General features: G+C 43.0%; 1 protein-coding gene across 1 annotated transcript; it reads left to right on the top strand.

Moving 5' to 3' along the window:
* Nucleotides 1-509: 509 nt before the first annotated feature.
* Nucleotides 510-26,952, top strand: LOC107117641 (CD209 antigen-like protein E). Its single transcript, XM_015419797.1, has 9 exons — nt 510-649; nt 6,923-7,045; nt 8,927-8,989; nt 12,345-12,398; nt 13,555-13,617; nt 16,407-16,487; nt 17,594-17,745; nt 21,715-21,821; nt 26,209-26,952. The coding sequence occupies exons 1-9, from the start codon at nt 556-558 to the stop codon at nt 26,345-26,347; spliced, it is 876 nt and encodes a 291-aa protein (XP_015275283.1). The 5' UTR covers nt 510-555; the 3' UTR covers nt 26,348-26,952.
* The last annotated feature ends 648 nt before the right edge of the window (nt 26,953-27,600 follow it).

Consider the following 27,600-nt stretch of genomic DNA (forward strand, 5'->3'; position numbering starts at 1 on the left):
CTACCACGCTCTGCCTCTGTGGTGGGTTCTGGGAAGGGTGGGTGCTGCTGTGCTGCATTGTTGCCCCTCCATCCTCACACCAAAAAAACCAATAAGACTATAGGCTTCTTAAAAGTGAAAGCTGGGAATTCAGAGGAACCAGTAGATTATGGAAACAGATCTTCATAACATTAAGATGCTATAATATACTAGCAACTACTTTTTTAGAAGTCTTCCAGTGGGGCAGTGGGAGAAAAATGCATGGGAAATGACAGCTAACAAAGGAAAGTGTACTCAAAACTCCTGTGTGGATTACTAGTGTGAATGTCTTGCACTCTTGGCAGTGATGGCAGGGAAATGGAGAATCCTTGGGAATCAGACTAAGGATGAGTCAGAGCATGAGATGCAAGTTCAGATGATGTTCCAAAGAACTTCAATGCAGAAGTGACTTAAACAGGACTCCTGACTTAAAAGAGGAAGGCTAGCTGTATGCATTTCCTTTCTTGAGAAAAGCTCCATAGTCCTCAAATTTATATTAAAGTAGCTGAAAGCAGAGAAGCACAGAGATTGACCAGAATGGCTCCAGGTGGCATCTACATGAAGTGTGAAGAACCGGACACAGCTGAGCTCAAGAAAGACAACACATTTGACAAGACATCAGGGAAAAGAGGTAACTGTCAGCTCCAGGTTGGATTCAGGAACTGACACAGCTAAGCTAAGCTGCGTATTAAGGAAGGCGCTCAGTTTGTCAGCTCTTACTGCCTGTTCAGAGTTGGAACGCTGTTTGTGAGATCAGGGCTCTGAGATACATGCACACTTTGCACAAGGCTCTGCTCTTTGAGGTCTCCTTGGTAGGAAGGAGCTTTAGCCCAGGGAAAAGTGTGATATCGCATTGGTACTTGTGTCAGTGATATTAGAGTGGCATCCCTATGTGGATGAGAAAGCCCCTGTAAAAATAAATGTAACTATATAAAGTCCTGTACAAACTTTACATGTGTGTGATATATGCCATCAACTTGCTTCTGACTTCTGGTGAGCCTACACATTAATGTCCTCCAAATGTCCTGTCATGAGCAGCATTGCTCAGGTCTTGTAAACTGGAGGCTCTGGCTTCCTAGACTGAGTCAATCCATTTTGTGGTTGGTTGTCCTCTATTCCTGCCACCCTCAACTTTCCCTAGGATTATTGTCTTTTCCAGTGAGTCTTGCCTTCTCTTGATGTGACCAACATACAGTGGCCTTAGTTTAGTCATTTTAGATTGTAGGGTTCAGGCTTTATTTCATCTAGAGTCCGCTTATTTGTCTTTAGCAGTCTATAGTATCCATAAAATTCTTCTCCAACACCACATTTCAAATGAATCAATTTTCTTCCTGTCAACTTTCTTCATTGTCTGTCTTCCACATCCATGCAAATTGATGGGGGGATATCATAGTATGGATTATCTTGATCTTGGTTTTGGTTCCTTATATTTAAGAATCTTTTCTAGCTCCTTCATGGCTGCTCTTCCCAGTCTCAATCTCCTTCAGTTTTCCTGGTTGCAATCTCCCTTTTGGTTGAGGATGGGGCCATGAAAATCTTAAACAGTTTCAATTTCTTCATCGTCAACCTATCCTTTGGCACTTTCTTTTTTAACCTACATCAGTAGTCATTTTAAATCTTCACTATTTTCTGCCAGTAATGTGTATCATCTGCATATCTCAAATTGTTAATGTTCCTTCCACTAATTTTCACTTCACCTTCAACTAAATCTAATCCAGTTTTCCTCCTGATATATTCCACATATGGATTGAACGATCTTTATACCAACCACATATTGATCTAATTCTTAGTGAGGCAGGAAACCTGTGTACTGTACTATTTCAGACTGCACATGTGTAGGGGTCCTCACACAATAGAATGCCACACAGTTAGAAAGTCCTCTCAACAGAAAACTAGATGCCAGGAAGAAGGCTTCTAGCCTAGTCTTCTTTCTCACATGCTAGTTTTCTATGACTTGAAATATTATTTTCCAGAGGGGGAATTCAGTCATGTGAGCCTGGGTGGTGTAGTGGTTAGAGTGTTGGATCTGAGAGAGCTGGGTTCAGATCTGTACTGCTGTGCCATCTGCTGGGTGATCTTGACCCAGTTACTCACTCTTAGTCTAATCTACCCCCCTTGGTTTTTGAAAAGAATAAATGAAGAAAGAAGGACAATGTACGCTGCCCTTAGTTCCTCGGTGAAAGGATGGGATGGAAACCTACTCCCCATTGCTATGCCAGTTTGGTGTAGTGGTTAAGTGCGCAGACTCTAATCTGGGAGAACCGGGTTTGATTCCCCACTCCTCCACTTGCAGCTGCTGGATGACCTTGGGCAAGTCATAGTTCTGTCAGAGCTGTCCTCTCAGCCCTGCCTACCTCACAGGGTGTCTGTTGTGGGGAGAGGGATGGAAAGGAGTTTGTAAGCTGCTCTGAGACTCCGAGTGAAGGGCGGGGTATAAATCCAATCTCTTCTTCTTCTTCTTCAAATTCTGTCCTGGTTCTCTGGTGCCCAAAGTATCCTTACAAGTTAAGGATAGCCACACTTCCTTCCTTCCTGACTACCTCGTCTCCTCTTGATCTGATTCTTGCTCTTCCCATTCTGTTCAGTTGCATCTGTTCTTAGTTCTTCATTTTCCTCTTTCTTGTCTGCCATCTCGCTTCTCCTGTGCTTAGATCAGGATGTCCTTTTTTCTCCCTCCGATCAACTCTGCCTATTGCCAGTTAAGACTGCACTACCGCCAATCATTGGCAATACTTTGTGAAGCCCTGCTTTCACCCTTCTTGCTACCAAGTTAACTGAAACAATTATTTTTATTCCTTGATGTGTCAAAGACTTTTTGAGTTCTAGATGAACTGCTCCCAGTAAAACAAAAATTGTGTTTGAGATGAAACAAAAACCTCTGCTGGGTTTTTTTTTTTTGGGGGGGGGGGAATGGTGGCCTTTCACAATTGCAGATAATGATTTGATGGGGCAGTCATCAATGGCTAGTTCATGAGTGAACAAAGCTTAAGCTCTCCTGATGGGGACTGTGTTAGTTCTGAACAGCAGAATTGCATATGGTTAGTACTAAAAAAGTGTACATGAGGTATACTAGACAGAATAAAATGATAAAGGATGAATATGGGTCATTAGTGCCCAAACTGATAAGGAACCATTGTATGGCCTGTTGGGTTTATGAAAATTAGGCATATATTTGCATAACTTGCTCTGCTTCTACCGGGGCATGGAGTAGAGATGGTCTAAGATATTTGATGCTTGAGGCAGAATACCCAAATGGTGCCCTTTTAGTGGTGGTGGTATCTGCCACCTAAGATGGACTGCCTCACTCTACCTCATGATAGGTCCAGATTTTGCCAGGGCATGAGGCAAAAGGCCTTGCATTAGACTCTTGAATCCTAAACATGACCCAGAACCCCCTGCTCATTTATCTTGCCCCCAGTTTCTTAAATTGTGTCAGGCATTTCTCACTTATTTTCAGACATATCCTTATCTTCACTGGTGCAACGTGAATGTGGAATCATGGCACTCTAGTGTTAAGTCTGTTTATATCACTATTGGACAGAGGTCATTTCAGGGGGGATCGCGGGGGATCGCAGTTCCCCCGGGTGAGGTACGGGGGCGGGGCACATGACGAAGCCCCGCCCCCTGCTTCCGGCCGCCCCACTTCCGGCCCTCATTCAGCCAGGAGGAGGCAGGAGAAGAGGGAGGGTAAGTGGCTTCCTCCCTGCCTCTCCCCACCCCTGCCTGCCTGGGGCCAGGGAGGGCCTTCGCGGGGCTTCCTTGCACTCCCGCCGGCCTTGCAGGTCCACCGCCGGGCCCCTCATGGGGCTTGGCAGTGGAGCTGCAAGGCCATGAGTTATGCTAATGAGCTCCCCTGGCTCTTTTTCTACGAAACGACCCCTGCTAATGGAGTCATCTAAAATAAAATAAATGCTGATGCAATAACAAATATCAGAGGTTGGCACAAGGTCTCTTCCATGGTGAAATTTCCAACAGATAATAAACCCCTCTCCAGTGAGAGGAGTATGAGATGCCCTATCATTAGAGAATATTTACGCTGAAAGCAAGTGTTGCTCAATAGTTCAGGAAACCTTTGCATCAGACATTAATCGCTGGTTGTACACTTATTTATGCGGCTTTGCTCCGGGACAGAGAGTATCATGTCAGGGACACAGCTGCTTCCTGCTTTCATAAGCCTGGGCCAAGGGCCAAATCAGGCCAGGATCTTTTGTCGGAATCAGCAGGATTCAGAAGTCTCTTGAAGATGCTGTCTACTGTTTGTCATGCCTGCCCCGTGACACTGTTCACTGGAAGAAGGGCCTGGGACTGAGGCTTGTACATTACAAACTAGGACCATTTAATACAATTTAGCTGTTGTATAGTGCCATCCTAAGCAGAGTCACACCTTTCTAAGTCTGTTGAAGTCTTATAAGGGTGTAACCCTGTTTAGGATGGCACTAATAGTTTCCTCCAAGGAATCCTGGTAATTATAGTTTGGTAACGGCACTGTTTCTTGACTCGACTGTGTGACTGAACAACAATGGCACTGCAAAAATCACTGTTAGAGATTGCTAGTGTTTCCAAACTACAGTTCTCAAACCTTTGACTGTTAAATCAGTTTGTTTGTTGAATAAAGGAAGCCAGCCTGAGCAGCTGCAGGCATGAAAGCAAATATAAGAGCAAAAGATAACAGCTTTGCATTTTCAGTTTACTGATGGAAGCATCCTCCTGCTGTAGGGCTCACACTTTATCACAAGTAATTTTGTGATAAATTACTGATGAAGATCTAGCAGAGGTTTACTGCTGTTTCCAGGGATGCTTGAAAAAGCCAATGAAGAAGGCTCACTAATACAGTTTATTTTGTCCTCGAGGCTTTTGAGCAGAAATAGTTGGCAGATGCTCAGTTCAGACATAGTGTGAAAATGTGGTTTAATTTTAATAAGGTGAGTTTGTAAAAACCAAGATTCACAGACAATCAGTCAAATCTTGGTTTCCCTTGACATTCCCTCCAGCCTGGGTTAAACCAGGATGTTTGTATTCAGACATCATGTAAAACAGGTAATAAGCAAACCTCAGTTCCTGGTTTAAGTTCCTCAACTAACCATAGTTAGGGACATAACCTGCATTCTGACAATCATACTAACCATAGTTACTCTGATTGAACTATGCTTTCACATGTTGTCTGAACAGAGCCATTGTGTCCTTCTGAGAATAAGGAAGAAAAACAGTGGGGTTGGGAACACTAAGTAATGTGGAAATCCCCCCCCCCTTTAACAATCCTAATAGGTCTCAGGTTCAGGGCTACAGCAGACCCCCTGTGTGTTATATTTTGTTAAACCAGTGTTATGTATTGAGCCCAGGGGTCGTTTCGTAGAAAAAGAGCTAGGGGGACTCATTAGCATATGCCACACCCCCTGACATCACCGGAAGTGTGTCATAAGGCCACACACCCCGCCCCCAACGGTCCCGGCCGCCACCGCCGGCCTTGCAGCTCCACTGCCGAGCCCCATGAGGGGCCCGGCGGTGGACCTGCAAGGCTGGCAGGAGTGCAAGGAAGCCCCGTGAAGGCCCTCCCTGGCCCCAGGCAGGCAGGGGTGCGGAGAGGCAGGGAGGAAGCCACTTACCCTCCCTCTTCTCCTGCCTCCTCCTGGCTGAATGAGGGCCGGAAGTGGGGCAACCGGAAGCAGGGGGCGGGGCTTCGTCATGTGCCCCGCCCCCGTACCTTACCTGGGGGAACTGCGATCCTCCGCGATCCCCCCCGAAATGACCTCTGATTGAGCCGAAGCGTTTCCTCTAGCTGTACCTAGAACGGGCTGAGCTTGCTTCTCTAGAACAATAGCTCGCCTGGATCCAAGAGCTAACCAATAGATAAGCAGTGTAATGTAAATAGCCTATCACTGGGAGTGGGTGTGTGTTGGGTGTGGTGTTTTGCATGCTTAGTTTGCTGAAATCACTTAATAAACCAGAGCTGATCACTGCAATACATCTAGAACCCAGTATTTAACATCCAGCTTCAGTCCCACGTGGATCCTTTCAGTTGTTAGGGAGATTTGTCCCATTTGCACTTTATATATCTCTTTGAGGTTAATGTGGACTGCAGAAAGTACTTTCCTCTCTGATTCCAAATAACTGCCTCAAAGCACTCTTTAAGTAGGCAAAAGGAGGCAGATCTAATGGCTTAAAGATCCAGATAGAAAACTGTTGAGAGCCTCTTTGAAAGGGGGGAAATAGAGAGAGAAGGTAGATTATAAACATTTTAACAAATAGACTAAATCACTAAATAAATAAATAAAAGCCCTGACCCTTCACTCTTGACTGAAAGGAAGTAATGGACAGGCGGCGCATGTCTCTTCAGCCTCACACTCAACTAGACTACTAAGGATTTTGTGCCTGTGCTCCGCCCTCATGCTGCCTGGGATTTATCAGGGCTGCCAGGTCCCATCCCACCCCCTCGTGGCCACCAGCAGGGGATGGGGGGGTGGGGGTGGCCAGATCCAGGTTGGGAAACTCCTGGCGATTTGAAGCTGGAGCCTGGGGGAGGACAGGGACCTCAGTTGGGCACAATGCCCTAGAGTCCACCCTCCAAAGCATCCATTTTCTCCAGGGAAACTGTAGTCTGGAGATGAGATGTAATTCCACAGGATCCCCAGGTCCCACCTGGAGGCTGGCATCCCTCTCTCAGCATGAAGGCAGCAAGCATGCTCAACCCTCCCAGCTCTAATAGGGAGATTCCTTTTATAAGCCAACATTTTTTCCTGGGGTGTCCCCCTAATGCATAAATCTGGTGGCTTTATTTCATTGCCAAACTTGTCAGTATGAAGTGTTCCACTTTGCTATTAGACACAACAGTTACCCCCCCTTTCTAGTGAATGTGTAGCTCCCACCACTGCACACTGTTTACTTGATGCCTTTTTGTTGTCCACAGGTGCTTTCCTGTTGCAGCGTTGCAGATGTTATTCGGAAGAAACATCCATATCAGTCCTTTACATTGCAACTGCAGTGCTGTTTCTGCTGTGGATCATAACTACCATCGTTCTGACCGCAAAATGTATGGATTTGGGATAAAAAGCTGCTGTATTTCAGCTCATCTTAAAAGCACAAGCATGGGGGAAAGCATGGTTGTGGGTTGGGATGGAATGCAGAATTTTGAATATTATAGAATATAATCTGTATATTTAATAGCAATGGGTGATAGCCCCATGTAGATTAAAAAAAATCCCTACACAATAGGGTAATCCAAAGATAGCATTCAGGCTTCTGCAAACCCAAGGGAACTCACAGGTTAGCAGAAAAATACAGAGTGTTTTTATGAAAAAGTAGACTCTTTCCCCAAAGACAAGCAATGTCTGCATGTGCAGATAACACTGAAAAATGTTTTGGTGGCATATTGGGTGGCTACAGCAATCTAATGTCCTACATGAAAATGTGATGGCAATGGCCACCATGGTTCAGAGACTAAGGCTTCCAAAGCCTGCAGGCCTGTCACCCTCACTAAGTGAAGGAGATCAGCAGAATGTAGGTATGAAACACAGTTGAGAGTAGTAGCTCTAGGGTTGCCAGGTCTGGGTTGGAAAATTTCTGGAGAGTCTGGGGGTGGATCTGGGAGAGGGTGGGATTTGGGGAGGGGAGGGGCCTCAGCATGGTACAATGCCATAGAGTCCACCCTTCAAAACAGCAGATCAGTTGTAAAAGCATGATGTCTCCAGGCCCCACCTGGAGGGTGGCAACCTTAAGTAACTTTCCAGCAGTAGGTGGCTGGACAGTCTAACTAGGAACCACAGAATAAGAACAGGAAGAGAAGCAAAAAAAAAAGTGTAGCTAAAGGGGTGCGGGGAAATGGGGAAGTAGAGAAGGCAAAGGAAGGAGCAGTGGAGACTGAAAAGGAAGAAGCTGGAGGTGCTTCTTATCTTTTGAAGCCTACTCTCCAACTTTTACCTACTGTCATGAAGGTCCATTTGATAGTCCTTCCTTGCCAGCTGCTTGAACACCGGCCTCTTCGTCCTTCTGCTCCTCCTGAGCAGTAGAAGCAGTTCTACTCAGGAGGTACTGGGAAGCCTTAAAGCCCTTTGCACATACTGCTGCAGCTAGACTAGCTGTGTCTCAGGTCGCGTTCACATGGGCAATTTGATCCATTGCCCTTCCTTTGTGGATTTAAAGTGCACGATCAGACAGCAACATCTGTCTGTCGTGCCCCAGTCATTTTAGTTCCATTCCCCACTCCCCTTGTCCCGTGTTTCTTTGATAACTGAGAAAGTCCAGTCCTGTTGGTCTGGGCCACTTCCAAAATGGATTTCCTGTCATCTGGTCACTCTGTTGCGCCCCCAAACTGCCAGGCAGGTCTCACTGATCTCTTGTTTTCCAGCTGCCATTCCCCCCCCTAGTTAGTGAGGATCGCATGACTGTATATACACACCTCTCTCCCCCCCCCCGGGGGGGGGCTGCTCAAAACCTTGTTTTTTTTTGAAAAACTCTCAAAGACACCCCTGTTCTGCAGCTTTTTAAATTTCATTTGGGGAAGAGGTAAATTGAAGAGATTAGAGGGAGGATGGCAGTGAACTCCATATGCCAGCATTCTCAGCAAGTGCTTGTGCGCATGCTCAGAGGGAAAACATTTTAAAATAATGGCTGACAGCCCCATGAACTACATATCCCAGAAGGCTCATCCCTGCTTGTGGGCATGCTCCTAGGACAAACTTTAAAAAAATGGCCAGTGGGCTGACTCCGTGCTTGGTGCTGTCTGATCATCCCACAGCCAGTAAAATTGCTTTGAAGAGCGCTAAAAGGGGTGAGTCTGGTCAGGATTCTCTGTAACAAAACAATCTGTCTCTATTAGAAGCGGGGCAACAGTGGGTTGAACTGCCTGTCTGATCACGACCTCAGAGTAAGATCAATTGAGATCAGTTAACAACTTAATTGTATGTTGTTTCAGATGCCAAGATAGCCGAGGAACTGGAACGGTTGCATGGTAATCAGACTCTGCTGCATGCAAATGGTAACAATTCAGCTTTTCTGTTTGAAACTGCTTGGTACTTATTTTTTAAAAATTGTATTTTGCCTTTCTGCCCTTACTAAGGCCACCAAAAGCATACATAATAAAATCACAATTTAAAACCATTAAAATAACCCAACACACATAATTAAAACAATTAAAAAGCAGAGTTAACATACATACAAAACATAACACAGCAATTAAAATATGGGTTAGGAAGGAGTAATCATTGCAAATGCCAGATAAAACAAAGTCTTCACCCACTGGCAGAAGAGAGCCACAGAAGGGAACAGACAAAAACCTCCCTGTGGAGAGGATTCCGAAGCTTTGGTGCCATGATTGAGCAGGCCCTCTCTCAGGTTGCCACCTGCCTGATCTCAGAAGGTGGGGACACCCAAAACAAAGCCTCCAAACAGGATCACAGTGGTCAGGCAGGTTCATAAGGAGTAGGTGGTCCTTCAAGTATGTTAGTCCCAAAGCAGATAGGGCATTGAAGGTCAAGACCATCACCTTGATTTGTGCCTGGAAACAAGGTGGGAGCCAATGTAGATGGGCCAAGACTGGAGTGATATAGTCCTTACAACCCACTCCGATCAACAGTCTGGCTCCAGCATTCTGTACCCATTTAAGTTTCTGAAGGTTTCTCAAGGGCAGTCCCATGTACAGTGCATTGCAGTAATCTAACCTTCTGCTTTGTTCCTATCTGCTAAGTCGGAACCAGCTTTTAAATGGCTAAATAACCTACATTTGGAGTCCAATATTAATAAGCTCAGTTCTCTATCATATCATCATGACCAAATATATTCAGGATAGGAATGGTTGAAAGAAAAGCAGTTATAGATAAAAGGGTTCCCAAAATATACTTTCAGTTCCTTTATATTTAAAACATGAAGTTTTCCTTTGTGCAACTACAGCTTTTCTGGGTTGGATCCCATGGAACGTTTCTGCTTTTGCAAGGACTCTTGAAGAAGCAGTACATTTCAGCATGCACACACCACCCTAATAATGACTTTCTTTGCCCAAATCGTATCACTCATTCAAGCTGGAGTGTAATGACTGTGTCAAATAGGCTTTTGAGTTTATACACTACAAAACTGATTGGAAATGAAAAATCAGCACTTGATCTTGCCTCAGTTCCTGCACAATGTCTTGCACAAACAGAACTGTGTTATCACATGGTAGGATGGATATAAACAAATAGCCAGTGTGAGTTTAGGCTAGTGAGAGATGCTAAACACAACAAAAAAGGGTTCTTTGGTTCTGTTCGGAGCAAGGAAAGAACAAGGAAGTTGTAGGCCCACTGTGGGAAGAGGAAAGATGAAGAGGGTAGAACTGCCCAAATCCTACTTTGCCTTGGTCTCCTCTTGCAAGGGAAACCTGGCAAAAAGAGAACATATGATGAAGGAAGGGAGTTGCAGCTTTGGATAGGCATGGGGTGGTATGTAAACACCTAGTTTTTAAAAATGAAATCAAGTCCTCAGGTCCAGATGAATTGCATCCAAGGGTACTAATAGAACTTGCCGATATAATTTTGGAGCCTCTGTCCATCATTTGAGAATTCTTGGAGAAAAGGAGAGGTGCCAGAAGACTGGAGGTTGGTAAATGTCCCCATCTTCAAGAGGAGAATCCAAGTAACTACCAACCCGTCAGCTTGACATCCATACTTAAAGGTTTCAGAACAAATCATCAGTCATTCATTGAGTATTCAGAAAGGATGACTGTGATTACAGAGATGCTACAAGGGTCAAGCTACATCAAAATAAAATAACAAAATAAATATTTATTATATGATGCACAAAATAATCAAGTTAAAATAATAGGATCTGAATATCAAACAGCAGTAAAAGCCAGAGCAAGCTTTACATAAGCTATAATAAATAATTGCACATACAAAGTTGATGGACAAGTCAAATGACCAACATAAGACCATACATGTTTTGGCCTATAGGGCCTTCCTATGTGGTCAGTAAGATTTCCCCCCAAAAAAAACACACACATTGATGACATCAATCTTGACCAGGTGTTGCTAAAATGGAGGGGGAGCCAAATTGGTATAATGATATAAAACAATAATTATATTAAATTTCTTTAATTTTTGCAAGAATTATTTCTATCTCATATGCTGTGTGTTGTCTTGTAAGGCAGGCCATGGATCCCTTCTCATAGTGACTGCATGCTAACAACTTCCTGGATGTTAATATCTATAAAGCAAAATGTAGACAGGAGCCAAATTTGTCATAATAGGGTCAGCTATATAGAGAGACAAAGGATGATGCAGTCCTCCCAAGTGTTGTGTAATTCTACTCATAAAGGAGGAAAGGAATTGAAAGGAAGAGGAGAAGAAGAAAGCAGGGAACAGAAGGAAACTAATGAAAGCTGAAACATCAGCACTGACCTCAAAGAACAGCAGGCACTTTGCCACAAGCACCTCACACTTTCAAAACCATCAAGTCCAGTCCACTTCTTCGTTCAGTCCCATAGGTATCAATGTCTGAAGATGGTGAATCCAAAACACATCTCTTTTATGCAGGAGTTTGTGCAGGCTTGAAGATGTAGGCTGGACACATTCCACACCCAGAATTGCAGCTGCTTCCCAGTGAGGCCAAATGTGAGATAATGGTTAACAAGTAGAGCAGGGGTGTCAAACATGCGATCTGTGGGCTGGATTAGGCCCTTGGAGAGCCCCAATCAAGCCCACAAGACCCTGGCTGTTTCCTACTTCCATTTGCAGTTCTGCTGCTGCCACCATGTTACAGCTTGCTTTACCAGTCTCTCTCAATCACACAGGAGAGAACGATTGGCAAGGCTCTCCTGTGTAATTGAGAGAGTCTGGCAAAGAACTGGCTGAGGCTCCTCCCCCTCCTCCTCCAAGGGGGAGGGAGGGAACAGCCAGCACCTTCCATTTTTCAAGTGGAAGTGGCTTTGTAAGTGCATCTGCAATCACGTTCCTAGTGGAACAATATTTTAGTTCAACAATTCCATCTTTTAGAAAATCCACTTGTGTTTCATCTTCCTTTCTGGAAGAGATTCTGCAAATATTCCTTTTTGATTCTTGGAGATTTAATTTCTCCCTCTACTGCCTTCCTTCATTTTTCTGCTTGGTCAGTGTGCATTTTGTTTATGTCTTCCCACATGGAGGGTTCAGTCTCAGTCACAGTTTTGGCTAGATACAAGAGTCTCTTCGGTGGTACACCTTTATTGGTACTACATATCTACTTCATGTGCACCAAATTTGCCTTTGAATGAAAGACAGCTCCTTTTACCTCCAAAGAACTGTCTAGCATAGCATAATGACACTGCTAAAAAAATAGATTCTGAACCAGGTCCTCCTACTAACTGTGAACTCTGTCTTTTCCAGACACCCAGATGCAGACGCAACTGGACATGCTTCATTCTAGTCAATCCACCTATGGTATGCATTGACTTCACTATGATCCTAAAATCCCTACTGCAGTCTGTTTTTGCTCTTCCCCCCTCTTTTCAACATTCCCAAGGACAATTCTTGACTAAGTATGTTTACCATTGCTTACCACTATCCTTTGTTAAATTGCATGCTAATTGTCATGGTCTATAGATGACGGGAGTGAGCTCCCGTTTCTGGTCCCAGCTCCTGCCAACCTAGCAGTTCAAAAGCAAGAAATTGCAAGTAGATAAATAGATACCGCTTCAGTGGGAAGGTAACAGCATTCCATGCACCTTGGTGTCTAGTCATGCCAGCCACATAACCATGGAAATGTCTCTGGACAGCGCTGGCTCTTCGGCTTGGAAACGGAGATGAGCACTGCATCCCTAGAGTAGGATTTGACTGGCTTTCGAGCAAGGGAAACCTTTACCTTTACCTATAGATGACATTTCCTCAGGGGAGCTAATGGTAACTTGGGAGAAGCTTTTCTTGAATGGGAATTTACTAACAGAGTGCGATTTGAGATCATGTTCTGCCAGGATGCGTGTATGAGAGGGATATGTGTGAGATATAGGCTTACTAGGTCTCCCACCATCCACCTGCTTTCCCTGCTGTGGGGGGAAATGGGGAGGGGGAGTCATTGTGCTATTGGCTTGATGTCACTTCTGGTGTAAACCATGGGGTGGGGATCCTAGACTGTCACGCTGATGCAGTGATGTCACTTCTGGGTTTGTGCTAGAAGAGACATTGTGTCAATGCCACAACATTCTCCCCTCTCTTGCTGGTTGCCAGTGTAAGGGAAGAAAGAACGGGTGGCAGGGTTTTTGTTTTAACTTTAGGGCATACAGAGCTGTAATGGAAACTATTTGTATGTGTGTCCAACTGCATGTGCAGAATCCACACTGTTGGATTAGCTGCAGGATTACCAGTTCTTCTGCCTGCTGCAGGATTATATTTGCTTCCACTATGTTTTTTTTTAGTTGCAAATAGAACAGCCTAATTACAGAGACACCATAAATGTACAGTACTCACCAAAGTAAAATTGAACCCTGTTGTACTACTCCTGGGATTTTTACTTTTTGGAAGAAAGCACAGAGAATTTAACAGTATATTTCCCCTATAACTGGTGATTGAAGTGTAGTTGTAATGTTTTGTTTTCTTCCAGCATCACAGATGAATAACAGCCTGAAGAGACTTGAAGATCATCAGACTAAACAAAAACAGGATAGTAAGTGCACTCAGGCTGTAATCCTTAAAAACACTTTATTAGGAATAAGCCCTATTAAATAAAATGGAACTTCCCCTAGAACCTTCCCCTTTTCCCTAAATCAGGAAGAAGGGCTGTTACTTAGCCTTAACTCCGAATATTCTTCTGAGGGGGAATTCTTGGGTGTGGAAGTGCATTAAATCCTGTGAGTCATCATTAACATCTGGAGTTCCACAGCCTTTCTAATAGTTTATCACCTTGGTAAGAACTAGGACTGAAACTTTAACGGATTAATTGGTGGAGACCATTTTCAGTGATTGGGTTATGAGGTAGTGTCTATATCCTCCCCCATGGGATGAATAGCAACCCCAGAGATGAGGAGGGAGGAATAGAGACCACAGAAAGAACATAGAGGAAAGGCTTACACCCCCAAACCAAAGCCCAGCTCCTATAATATTCTCACATAGTAGGGAGAAAACAGTGTGTTCTTGTAATAAGGAATCAAACAAATGCACCAAAGTTCTTAACAGAACTTTAACCTTAATTCTATCTTTAAATACAACCTTGAACATGGCTAGAATGTGGAAGAGACAGAGGGAGATTCAGGAAGGACAGAAAGTGGCCCTCTTCAAGATATTTATATGTAGCACAGATCTGAACCCCACTCCTCTGCTACTATTGATAGCACAGTTCCCTCTAAGCTGTGCTAGGAGGCGCTGGTGCACAACATTTCAGAGGGCTGCTCAGAGCATTTTAGCTTCAACTTACATTTTTCCCCCTTCCATAGGAAACAATGTAGTATGGGGGCACCTCCTTTTGGGGCCTATAGAACTGGACCCCCTAGTGCAATCTTTTTGAAACTTGGGGGTTTTTTGAGGAGAGGTACCAGCAGCTACACTGCAAATTTGGTGCCTCTATCTCAAAAAACACCCCCCCCGAGCCCCAGATACCCCCAGATCAATTCTCCATTATAGGCTATGGGGCTCATTGACTATAATGGTCCCCATAGGCTATAACTGAGCCAGAATCACCAATTTTTCTGCACACCCCTATTATGCTTTTCAGTATGATTTGTAAACTGCCTTGAGTCACAGGGGAAAGTGGGATATAAATATTTGAATAAATAAGTAGTTTAGGCAGGTTGATAACATTTAATCAACTTCCTGTTAGGTTAGGCAGTGTTCTGACAGCGATTGCTCCTCCTCTGTTATACTTGACCTGTAATGCTGGTTGTCATATTTCACTAAAAAAACCAAAGTAGATTGCAAAAGCTTTTTCTCCCCTAAGTGCTGGTATGTTTTCTAAGGGTCAGTGCATGGTGACAATCCAAGCCCAGGTCTACCAATATAGTGGAAAGGGGTGGGCAGCCCTGTACTCCAGAGTGCAGGTCTACCAAGATAGTGGAAAGGGGCAGGGAGACCTGTTCTCTGGCTTAATTCTGTTTTCTCTTATAATGTTTAAATTATTCTTAAAATATAATGTAAATATAGTTTAAAATAATTCATTATGTACTTTCATGTTGGCTGGGGTCCCCATACACCTGGCCCAGCTCTTGGTCATTTTCCAACTCTTCTTTTGTCAATAGCTTGTTAGCTTTAAACACATTTCATTATTAGAAAATTAAAACAACTAATTTTCTTCTTTTTCATTAAACATACAAAAACATTTTTTGTATGAGCTTTATTCTCAGCTATAAACATTCAGAGATATTTATCTTTTTAACAATCATTCTTTCCTATAAAGCATCTTAAAAACTATTTTGCATGGAAAATACAACTGCTTGACATCCTTAGCTGTGGATCCTTGCCAGGTCAGTTAAAAACATATTGGCCAATTATTTGCTAGATCCTTTAAAGGATGGATCATCAGTCTTATCATTGGCAGTGATGCTTTCCAATTGAAACTCCTTTCACTGGCATTACACCTATTCAGTCAGTCAGTTTATTATTACGGTCTTCGACCAGTACATAACAATTTAAAAGACAAATAGAAAAATTCCCAATACTATCATAGCTGGTTATGAGCCAGTAAAAAGCTTAGTAACATAAAAGCTTATAAGTTATAATTACACCTATTCAATTCATTAAATAGAGCTTTCTGTTATTCCAGTTAAAAATGCAATCTTTTTCTTCTTTAAAATAATAAGCTAAAAAAGCAAATATATATAGATATTCCTTATAGACTCCAATAGTACAATATCCCAAACTTAAAGAGTAAACATAATCTGGGTTTCCCTTATTTAAAGTTGCTAAAACTCACAAACCACTGCAATAAACTTTTCACCTCTATTTGGCACTTTTAAAAACATCTTCTAATTCTCTTTGAAGCAAGAAGATTCCACCATAAATAATGAAAAGTTGGCTAAATTAACTGAGAAACACGTGTACGTAGCTCCCAATTATAATTAGCTTTTCTTTGAAACAAGGGCTGGAACATGTCAATTAAAAATGATTTAAACCACCTGCTTTTATAACAGTGTTTAGTGATTTAAACTGCTCACCAACTACACCAGGAATCCCAGAGACTTCCCCCCCAAAGATTCCTGTAAGACAGCAATAATCAATAGAAAATCACTTGAACCCTCCAATTGTCCTCTACAGTATGAAAAAGTGAAGGAGAACTATTTGTCCATTTTCTGTTTTTGCATTTAAATTGTCCTGCAGTGAGAAGTGAGAATTAGGTCCTAACTGGTTAGTCTACAAAGTAATGAGGAAACTGTGAAAAGCTTGTTTTAGAATCACTTTTGCACTGTATACCAATTGCATCAGACCAAGTTCACCTGTTTTATTTTCTCCCCAAAATGTTCCTAGTGACCACAGAGCTGCAGAATGAGATGAAAAAGATCTGGGATGAGATGTTTAAACTAGAGAGTGGATTTCATAAACTAAATGGTAAGACACAAAATTCCCTTTCTCCTGGACTAATAAAATACTTTTCCTTCAGAGACGCTGCTTACTCCCCTGCTAGTAGGTACTATGTTTCAGGAAGCTGGGGATATAAGGAATGATGAGAGCACATCTTCAGAGGCCAGTACAGTGTGATAATAAACACCATGAGAAGAATCTGCTGTGTATGAAAGCAAAACATACAACAGAGTTTTCTGGGTAAAGTATATGAAAAGCAGGGACCCATAAGAACATGTGGAGGGCACCTCATTTTCCCCTCTCCCACTATTTCCTCTTCCCCTTCCCTGGCAGCTGTCATAGCTTCTCCCCTTTCCCCCCTTCCCACCTACCAGCTGTACTACCTTTATCTGTCTCCTTGTCTTCAGGTTTCCCTCCTTACCTCATGTGACAGCTTCTGCTCCGGAAATTGGGAAACAATGCCAGAGTTCCACAGTGCCAGCCATCAGGTTGGGCTCAGTTGCATGGGGAACCCACAAGGGGTATCAGCTTGGGCTGAATACATATAACTGGCCCAATGTCACTCCATGAGCTTCCACAGCAGAGTGGTAATTTAAACCTGTGTCTCCCTGATCCTAGTCTGAAACACTAATTACTGCACCACACTGGCTTTTATGGGGTGGCTGTTTTTGAATAGAACAAGCAGCCAGTCCTGGGACAGCCATACAGGTTGGATCAGAGCAAGTCACCTTGTTGCTGATGGGCCTGACCCCACTGAGCCTTCCCTCAAAGGCCAAAATAGCCCTGAAAAAGGCCTTCCTCCCTCCCCTGCTTTTTAAAGGCAAAAACCAAGTCTTTAAGGCTGGTAATACTGTTGTGGTTGCCTAGCAACACACACAACAGCCTCTGAGAGGGCATTGGTTTCTTAAAGCTACAGGAACTGTATTTATTTTATTATTTTCTATGTGTGTGGGTTTTTTCCCCTAAATTTCATATTCTTTTGCCTACCTAGGAGTTTCTTTAGGCTTGTAGAAATATCTGTCTTGTCGATTCATGGCTCTGATCTCTGGATTTAAATATCTACAGATTTGGCCAGGTTGAGAAATAGATATACTGATGACTCTTTGCATACTTTCTCTGTAATCCATTTGTAGACTCAGCCTGCAAAATGTGTCCAAAGGGCTGGCTGTTGAACAGAGGACAATGCTACTATTTTCACGAAGAGCAGACGCACTGGTCTTTAGCTGAAAAGTTATGTACAGATCAAGGTGGACACTTGGTTGTCATCAATGACGACCCTGAGCAGGTAATTCAAGGTCGTTCTGCAATAAACGAGTACAGGTTTTCCATTTACTGAGCACAACTTGTTTATTTCCTCTCAAGCCAGCTCTTCTGTGGCAAATATTGCATTTCCTAAGTGCTCAAAGCACATTTTTAAAGTGGGAAAATGTAGTATTTCAGTGGTGCTGCGATAGCTGCATAGAATATTTTTTGTGGAAATGTCATAGGTACCTGTTGGATACACTTTTTAACATTGAAAAGAGTAAGAGTCCAGTAACACCTTAAACACTAACCAAATTTTCAGCTTTTGTGAGTCACTGCTCACTTCTTCAGATTTTAACATAAATACTGATGCGTCAAACTATTCCTTATTAGGAATTATTTGTATTTTGCCTGTTATTGTATTCTGTCAAAAGATCTGTAATTACAATAGGTGATATATAACGAAAAATATTTATATCCCACTTTTCTCCCCATCAATGGGACTGGATAAGTGCAGGGAGAAAGGGAGAAAGAATGCCAGGACACGTCAAGATTCCTCAGGGTTCTAGAACCACCCTGTCACTACAGGTTAGACCATCTAGTAGCAGGATGTGTTCGCTTGAGCTGGTTGTGCACAAGAAGAGTGGAGTTTTTGCTTTAAGAAAGGTCAGGATATTCTTCATTAATAATGAAATCCATACTGACTAGCAGAGATGAGAATACATGTTGTCCTCTTGGAGGTTGGAGAGATGGATGGAATGAGAGAAAGTCTGTTTAGAAAGTAAGGAGCTGTCAGGACTGCTTTGCCCCAATATTTGTTGTGCATCATGCCATCTTACCATCTCCATCAAATGCTGGTTTCTTTCAGCCAAGCCATTCTGCTGTGGAGTATAGGTCACTGTACTTTGGTGTTCTGTGATTTGCTCCCTCAGGAGCTGCTTGGCAACTCTTGCTGTGTTGTTCATGGGTCAGACCCGGGAATGCACAAATAGTTTAGCCCTCTGTGATTGAATGTATATGTTTACTGCTTGGGGACCTTGGGATAGTTGGCTTTAATTGTCCCTTTTCCTTGCATTGGAACCTGCCTGGAGTTGATTTGCTTGGTAACAGCCCCCTTCTCAGTTGTCATAGTAAATGGGGGGAGGGAATTCCTGCAGAGAGGGGAGCATGGGGGAGGGAATTCCTGCAGGGAGGGGAGCGTATGTTGAGTGAGTGGGAATCTTTGCTTTTAGGAGCCATAACTTTCCTTGCAAAATGTGCCTCCCCTCTCTTTCCCAGGGAGGGATGTCCTGGAAGCTTTGATACCAGCTTTAGCAGTAGATAACCAAGCTGTATATTTTCTCACTTGGTTGGGATAGCAACGTTAGGCATGGTATGTGTGACGTCTGCATGAGGGGAAGGGAAGGGGCTCTGTTTGAATTGCCTATATTAAGCATATGCCCACCAAAAACTTTAGTTCTAACACGAGTGATGTTCTGGATCAAGCATATATCTCAAACATATCACTGCCAAAGAGAGTATTGTTGAGAGTAACTTGACTGGGAGTATCAAGGAGGATTTTAGAGTAGAAGGCATTTCTCCAAAAGAGTGGGAGTTACAATGGAAAAGGAATGGGCTCTGGTTGATGCAGGTCTGTAGTTGGTATGAACGGGTAGATGTGAGCAGACGGTTCTTTAGATACATGGGTCCTAGACTATGAAGGACTTTAAAGGACATTGAACTGAAATCTGAAAAAAATACCAGGCAGGGGTTGACTGGGGAAGACAAATGGCCTTCAAAAGGGCCCCACCCCCTGGGGGGAAGGAGCAAAGCACAGCTCTCTTGCCCTAATTACAGTGAGCCGGCATGCCTGACCCCATTTGGAGAGGTTGAGCCACAGTGGCTCACGAATCCTGAATGGGGCCAAGGTAGCCATCTTGCTTGTGGTGGTAGTAGCATACCTGCTCCATCCAGGGCCAGGTTACTCACAATGGCTTCCCTGCCTGTACTGCCCCCCAGCTGCCCCACAGGGGGCAAGGGCCTTTGGCTGCAAGAGCCTCCAGCTCACTGCAGCGGTGGCCCTGGTAGGTTCAACACTGCCACCCTCCGGGTCATTGGCTCACTGGGATTTTTCCTGGCAGCCTTAATGGCTAATCTGCCCCCACTGTTAGCCAATGTGGTTGCTTTATGTATGGATGGGCATTAACCAGAAAAAATGTGGTTTGTAGTTCATAGCTAAAGCACAAATCAAACCAGGAGATTCATTCACAAACTGAACTAGTTTGTGGCCCCACAAATCCCATTGAAACAGGCTGCAGTCACCTTAAACGGGGTTTGCATAAAGTGTAAAAAAACAGCTGAGTGGTGGAAAGATCTGCATGGGAAGAATAGCTACCATAAAAATGAACATCTTACCAAAGTTGGTTTTTTTAAATTTCAAACAATTCCAATTATTCAAAATCAACAATATTTTAAAGAACTTGATGAATTGGTATCACAATTAATATGGCAAAACAAGAAGCCAAGAACTAAATTACAAGCTCTGCAAGATGCAAAAGAAAGAGCTAGATTTGCCTTATTACAAAGCAGCTGCATTAACCTGGGTGAGAGAATGGATTACTCTGCAAAATACAAGGTTATTAAAATGAAAAGGACACAGTTTATTATTGGGATGGCATGCATTTGTGTGGTATGACAGATACATAATACTTCAAGCAACACGTTCTTAGAAGAGCACTACTGAAAGTATGGGAAGAAACTAAAATACTTTTTATATTAAATCACCCAAGTGGGTCTCACCACATGAAGCTTTTACAAATCCAAATTTATTGTATAGGAAGCCAATAGAGAACCTCTAAAAACAAGATATAGATATCAGTTGGTGGGAAAGAGCAAAATTAGAATCAAGATTTGTTAAAGACAGACAAATGGGTTTTTATGAAATGCCAACTGAAATAGATAAAATATTGATCTATACTGATGATAAGCTTATTAAGAAATTATATGTTACATTGTTGAAAATTAAAACCCAGGATGAAGTGGTTAAATGCTCTATGGTTCAATGGGCTCAAATTTGAGCCATAACATTGATTTAGATCAATGGTCTAAGATATGGAAAACAAATATAAAAATTACCAAAGCAATTTCTTACAAAGAAAATATATATAAAATGTTCTATAGATGGTATATTACACCAGATAAGCTATTTAAATTTTATCCTAATATGTCAAATGACTGCTGGAAATGTAAAAAAAAATGTTGGTTCTTTCTGGTACAGCTAGCGGTAAGTCTTGTCCTATCTGGGGTGCCAAAATTTGTAAAAGGTTTTGGGCTTAGATACATGAAATATTGCCAAAAAAAATTAAATTAAAAAGTAACATACCTTTCATACCAGAATTGTTTTTATTGAATATACTTCCAGAAAATTGTAAAAAGCAAGATTCCTATCTTATTGTACATGTAATTACAACTGCTAGAGTATTATATGCTAAATATTGGAGAAGAAAGGAGATATCTTCCAAAGAAGAAATAATAAATGAACTACTCAAAACTGCTGAAGTGTCCAAATTAACTTTAATTTTGAAAGGACATAAAGAGGAAAACTTTGAAAATACATGATCAAGACTTTACAGTTGGATTAAAGAATACATTAAATGAAACGTGAGCACAACTGAAATAGAGTACAATGAGAGTATCTATAATAAAATGTGCAAAAGGTATATTTAACATTATAAGATGTAGAAACATATTTTACTTGGGAGATGTATGGACAATTTAGCAGCTAACCCAAAGAGCCGGGATTCTCCCATTGAATGTTTGTATGTATTATTGTTTGTCTTTGTCTTTGTGTTATAAAAATAAAAATATTTACAAAAAAAACCCCCACAGTAATCCATGTAATTCATAGAAAAGCTGTGGTCTCCTCCCTAACACAGTTAAGTTTACATTGAATCCAAGAGGTTAGGTACAGATTGTAATCTTGGTATAGTATATTTTAGTTAAATATGGTAATGTAATTGGGTTTGTGTTTCAGGCATTTCTCATATCAAAGAAAAAAGCCACTGAATATTGGATTGGTCTCAATGATATGAAAACTGAAAATGTGTTCACCTGGGTTGATAAGAGTCCTCTAAAGTACACGTAAGTCTAGTAATATGTTCATGTGTTTCTTAGCATCTTTTAAATAAACACTCTGGGGATGGAGTACTGCAAACCCATTTCATTACTACAAAATCATATACCCAAGGGTGGAGATTGAGATGAATCACTTTCCCCACTTCTGAGACATTGTTTCAAGCAGGGCTATTTTTGGGCAGGAACGCACAGGAACAGAGTTCCGGCTGGCTTCAGAGTTGGCCATACCCACTGCAGCCAAAACCTCTGCATGCGTAGCTACAGAGGGAAGGCCTGGAGAGTGACTCCTCCCAGTGACTCTGAGGCGGGTGGGCCAGGGGCCCCCTGGAAGGATTGGGGGGGCATTTAAATGTCCAAGGGCTGGCTTGCCCAGGCTCCCCACAGCCATGGGGCACCCAGGCAAGCCAAGGGAAGGCATGGGGCGTGGCCTGATATGCTAATGAGCTGTGCCATCAGGGGTGTGGCCTAATATGCTAATGAGTTTCTGCTATTCGGTGTGGCCTGTTATGGAAATGAGTTCCTGCTGGGCTTTTTCTACCAAAAAAGCCCTGGTTTCAAGCTTCCCGTGAATCCAGAAAAAACATTCCTTTATTATTTTGCATCCAAATTATCTTATCCAAATTCTGTATCCAAATGACCTGAATTGAGTTATAAGTAACTTTTGCAAGAAAATAGTTTTACCTAGTCACCAGGCTTCCACCTGGGGCACCAGCCTCACTTAGGTTCACTGGGCTGGATGGGATCGCGTAGGACACCCAGTCTCAGTAGGATGAGAAGAGGACAAGCATCTATTTTATCGAACCTTAAGCAAAATGATAGAAAATCTCAGAGCATCGAATTTAAACACAGTATACACCGGATAATCTAAGCTAAGAAAGACAATTCTCTTGACTGTCATGCAGAGGACCTTAATCCTGCCAGTCTGGTTGACAGTGGCATACAATGGAATATTGACACTTTTTATACATTTTTGCAAGATAATAAAAGACATACATCAAATGTCCACTGGAAATGTCATGGGCTCACCAATAGCCAGATCCTTCCCCTTAATGGCACCATAAAACCATAAACATTGACTCCCCAAGGGCTATCAGGTCAAAGCCCCTGGCCAGAGCCAGAGAGTTGTAAACAAAAACTCTAGATATTCAGCCTTGAGGATTAGTGCATTTGGCTAAAAGCATTTGGCTTTGTGTGGGAAAAGGGCTCACAGCGTTCATAGTGAGGCACCACTTTGCAACTAGGAAGCAGGCATTGGACATACTGCAGTGCTTCATGGGAAGAAACCAAAGTCTGCTTTTGCTACATCTATTCAATTTACCTTATACATAAATGGCCAAGTCTCCCCTAATCCAAAATTCTGCCACAGTAACTACTAAAGAAAGTGATGTAATTAGGGTTGCCAAGTTCGAATTTCGCCACAGCAGGGGACTCCCGGCTAGTGGCTGGAGCGCGCGCCGCATCCACATCACTCAGAAGTGAAGCAACCATTCCGGGCACGCTGGGGGCGGGGCCACGACCATCCGAGGGAAAACCATAGAGTTTTCCCTTGGATGACTGTGGCCCCGGCCCCAGGGCCTCTGGGGCGGGGGTTTCCCCGCCCCCAGGGGGACTTGGCAAGCCTAGATGTAATCTTGCTATCCAAGTAGATATTCCAAACAAAAACATTCAAGTAAGGGATAGATTGGAAGATTTTGTCAGGAAATCTGACTCTTCACCACTGGCATGTTCACTTAGTGTTGACAATCTGCCACTCAAAGAAGTGTTTAAGAAGCCTGGGACAACAGGAATTAAAAGATTTCACAATTTCATAAAAATCTTCCACAATAAATAGTTAAAACAGATTTAAACAAGACAGACAGCACAGCAGTTTGATATGGTAGCCATCTGACAAACACTAAGTAATGCTATAATAAGAAAACCCTTTCCTTTCCCTTTTCTTACTGTGCATAGGCTTTTATTTCATTTTTGTTATTAAATACAAAAGACATTATTTTCTGACCTCAGGCTAGTCTTCGCAAGGGTCAGGTCCAACCCTGCAAATGGTCACGAAGCAGGGTCTGGGCTTCAGGAGCAGGCAACATCTGGCACACAGGAGTCAGCAGGGTCTGGAGAGCTAGTTCCAGGAAGCAAAGATTGTGGCCTTAGAAACCAGTTGACTCAATAAGGCTGACTTTCCAGGCCCCAGCTTAAGTAGGCTGGGATGTAATTGAGTCCATCTGTATTGCCGACAGGTGCTGGAGTGTGTGAGGCAGCTCTGCACACTGGACATGATCCTGCAAGGACTCATCCTCAGTGCACTGCTCTCCCCTGGTATTGCATGCAGCAAGCCTGCCACCTTGCCTCCTTTGTGCCACTTTGGCCCGGGCTAAGGTTGCCAGGTCCCCCTTGGCCACTGGCAGGGGATAGGGAGTAGGGTTACCAGCTTCAGGTTATGAAACTCCTGGAGATTTGCGGATGGAGCCAGGGGAGAACAGGGACCTCAGTGGCATACAATGCCATAGAGTCCACCCTCCAAAGCATCCATTTTTTCCCGGGGAACCAATCTCTGCAGCCTGGAGATGAACTGGCATCCCAGAGGATTCCCCAAGTTCCATCTGGAGGCTGGCATCCCTAGCCTGGGCCCTCTACCACCAACATTTCTGTGGACTAGAAGATGGCCATAGGGACCACAGGGCTGAGCTTGAGTCCTGCATAGCAGAGGCCTGGAGACTATCTTTGGGGCTGATGAAGAGGTTTTCCTTGCAAGTTCCAGCAAGGCAACCTCTGGCACTGAGGAGGAGTCCTCTACAAGTGGCTCTGCAGTGTTGGCGCTTCCTGGTCCCTCTGATCCCCCTCAGTCACTGACCTTGGCTCCTCCCCTAGGGATAGGGTTGCCAGGTCCCTCTGAGTCCCCAACAGGGAACTTTGGGGGGCGTTCCAGGGGGGCGGGGACAGGCCAACATGATGACATCATGCAGAAGTGATGTCATCACATTGAGGACCAGCACCTGTGTTCCAAATCACAAATTCATGGTTTGGACTGCAGGTGCCCCTCCTCCCGCTTCTCCCGCAAAGCATGTAAAGGGATCCCTTTAAATGCTTTGGGAAAGGGAGGGCACCTGCAATCCAAGCTGTGAATGTGCAGCTTGGATTGCAGGCGCGCACTGGCCCCCACTTCTCTCCCAAAGCATTTAAAGGATCCCTTTAAATGCTTTGGGGGAGAAGTGGGGGTGGTGGCTGTTGTAGGTCAGACCAGCTGGCCAGTGGCGGGTTGGAGCTCCCAAAACCAGGGAACCCCCCACTGGGACCTGGGGGATGACAACCCCACCTAGGGATTCCAATTAAGAATAGCTAGAGGGGGTCATGACAGACTTCAGTTATTGCGTTTTGCAAATGGTTTTATTTCCTTATTTTTTTTTCATTATTGTTGCTTTGTTTTCGTAATTCAATTTTGTACTATTTCCCATTGGTTTCAATGGAAGATCTCCCCACCTTGTCTCTGGTATGTACCTTCATGGTTTTCCATCCAAACTGAACCAAATTCAGTGTGACTATAGTATTCCCAAGGAATTGCCAGATTTCAGACAGATAAAATAAAGCCCTACCCACCTCTACTGAGGCAATGAAAGGCACCTATGTTTAACATTGAAGTCCATGGAATTGATAGGAAAGATACTAAAAAGTAGAACAGACAACATTGCAGTCACTTAGCTTAAGAATAATAGCATGAGGAAGAGGTAGACTGGCAAGGAGAGGGCATTTGGTGGCACAAGAAGGGTATGCTATCAAGACAAGAGGACCTTGAGGTACATTTGCTTCGATGTGGGACAGGGATGAGAGCAGCAGGCTAATGGGGGGAGCATAGACTGCAAGTCAGAGTTTGGCATACCAGGGCAGGCACTGGGAGGAGACAGAAAGGCCCTATATTTTTCAGGCTTGGAATATATGTAGTCCTAGTGGCTACAACTTGCAGTCAGTCAAGAAAAGGCAGAACCTGTCTCCTCCTCTAAGGAACATAGTGCTCCCTCTATGTCCTTCTTAGTAAAACACTGCGTGCCTTAAAAAAGAGAAACCAATACAGGCAGAGACTGCAATAACAAAAGAAATCCAAACAAAACGAAAGAAAATCATCATCTATTTATTATAGGATGTTTAGGTGGGGATTTTGTTTCATTTTCAATTACAATAATTACGGAACGCCCCATTTGTGTAATTATTGTAATTAATAATAAACAAATGATACATGAAGGTGGAGGTTTTGCAGCCTCCGAACTCCCAGCAGTGTGATGTGGCCAAAGTGAAAGACATTTCTCTACACAACTCATTGCTGGTTATCAGAAAGTATTTACCGAATCATGTGTAAAAACAGCCTCACAGGAATTTTACTGACATTGCCATCACTTGTCTTCCATAGCCACTGGATTCTAGGGGAGCCCAATAATCATGGCCACGGTGAGGACTGTGTCGTGATGCAAGAAAATGGCTATTGGAATGATTACAGATGTGAAGCCTTGGTGGCCAGTATCTGTGAAAAGCCATGGAATTGCCAATAGTGGCCAGCAAGAATAGAATCCAAAATGCAGAAGGTTTGTTCTTCGTGACTCTGGCCCTTGCTGAAACAGATCTTCTAGCAGTGCAAACTCTGACACCTTCTGGGGGGCAAATTATTTCTACACATGAAGCAAAGGCAATCACATTTAAGGTGGCATAAACTTACAGTAACAATATCATATCTGATTTTTAATATTTACAAATAAAGACCAATTTACTTCTAAGATTGAATCCCTGAGGGAGCACAACTAAGCAGGTCTACTCAAAAGTAAGTACCATTTACTTAGTAAGTTCAAAATGCTGATGGTTGAAAAAGGCAAGCAACCTTTCCCAGCAATATATTCCATTTAGCTTGTAACAGCATGTTAGCCAAAGGAAAAAAGTTCTGTCAAAAGGGGGTGTAAGATATGAGACTAATGGTGAAGTTTGGGCACATATGATTATTCTTGTTCAGTTTTTTCAGTTGGTCATTTGCTTAGAGAGAATTTAATGAAAATGGTCCATCAACGACATCTCTCAAAAACTAGTCAAAATTTGTAACAATTTGGAGGGGAACTTTTGGTTTTGTGATGCACATAGAACATTTTCTCCCATATGGTGGTTATCTGAGCGAACCTCTAAATTATGGATAATAGTTTCGATAGTTTTATCAGAATGTCTCAGAATGATCATACCATGTATGTTTTACTCCAGAGTTCATGTTATTAAATTAAGCTTCTATGACATAAAAATAATACTCTTAATATACTTATTACTGCAGTTTATATGCATGTTTATGTGTATATCAAGTCTCAGCCAACGTATGGCAACCCCATCGAGGGACTTGCAAGGCACGTGAGAAGCAGAGGTAGTTTGCCATTGCCTTCCTCTGCAGAGTCTCCCTTGATGGCCCCTCATCAAGGCAGCTCTGCCTAGCATACAAGATCTGATGAGATTGGGTTATACCATACCATTCTACGTCCCACTCAATGTTCCCTCTAAACTGTGGAGTCTTGTGAGCAAAAATTCTACTTTGTGAGCTACTGGCATTAAAGCTGTGAGTGAGCAATTTGGCTGCTGCATAGATTAGGTTGCTCAGGAGCCATCCTTCCTGAGCTGAGACAAAAACGTGTGAGCTGGATGCTAAAAAACTGTGAGCTAGCTCACACTAACTCATCTTAGAGGGATCACTGATCTCACTGCTAGATTAACATTTGCTAAGAAATAGAAACAATATATTTTACATTGTAAACACCAGTGGGTAAATAAAATTAAG

The sequence above is a fragment of the Gekko japonicus genome, unplaced genomic scaffold (genome assembly GCF_001447785.1).
Source record: "Gekko japonicus isolate JY-2015 unplaced genomic scaffold, Gekko_japonicus_V1.1 scaffold2157, whole genome shotgun sequence".
Taxonomy (NCBI): domain Eukaryota; kingdom Metazoa; phylum Chordata; class Lepidosauria; order Squamata; family Gekkonidae; genus Gekko; species Gekko japonicus.

Coding starts and splice junctions, on each gene's coding strand:
- LOC107117641 (XM_015419797.1), top strand. CDS start 556: ATGGCTCCAGGTGGCATCTACATGAAGTGTGAAGAACCGGACACAGCT. Junction 17,746..21,714: donor TCAATGACGACCCTGAGCAG/GTAATTCAAGGT, acceptor TTTGTGTTTCAG/GCATTTCTCATATCAAAGAA. Junction 21,822..26,208: donor AAGAGTCCTCTAAAGTACAC/GTAAGTCTAGTA, acceptor TGTCTTCCATAG/CCACTGGATTCTAGGGGAGC.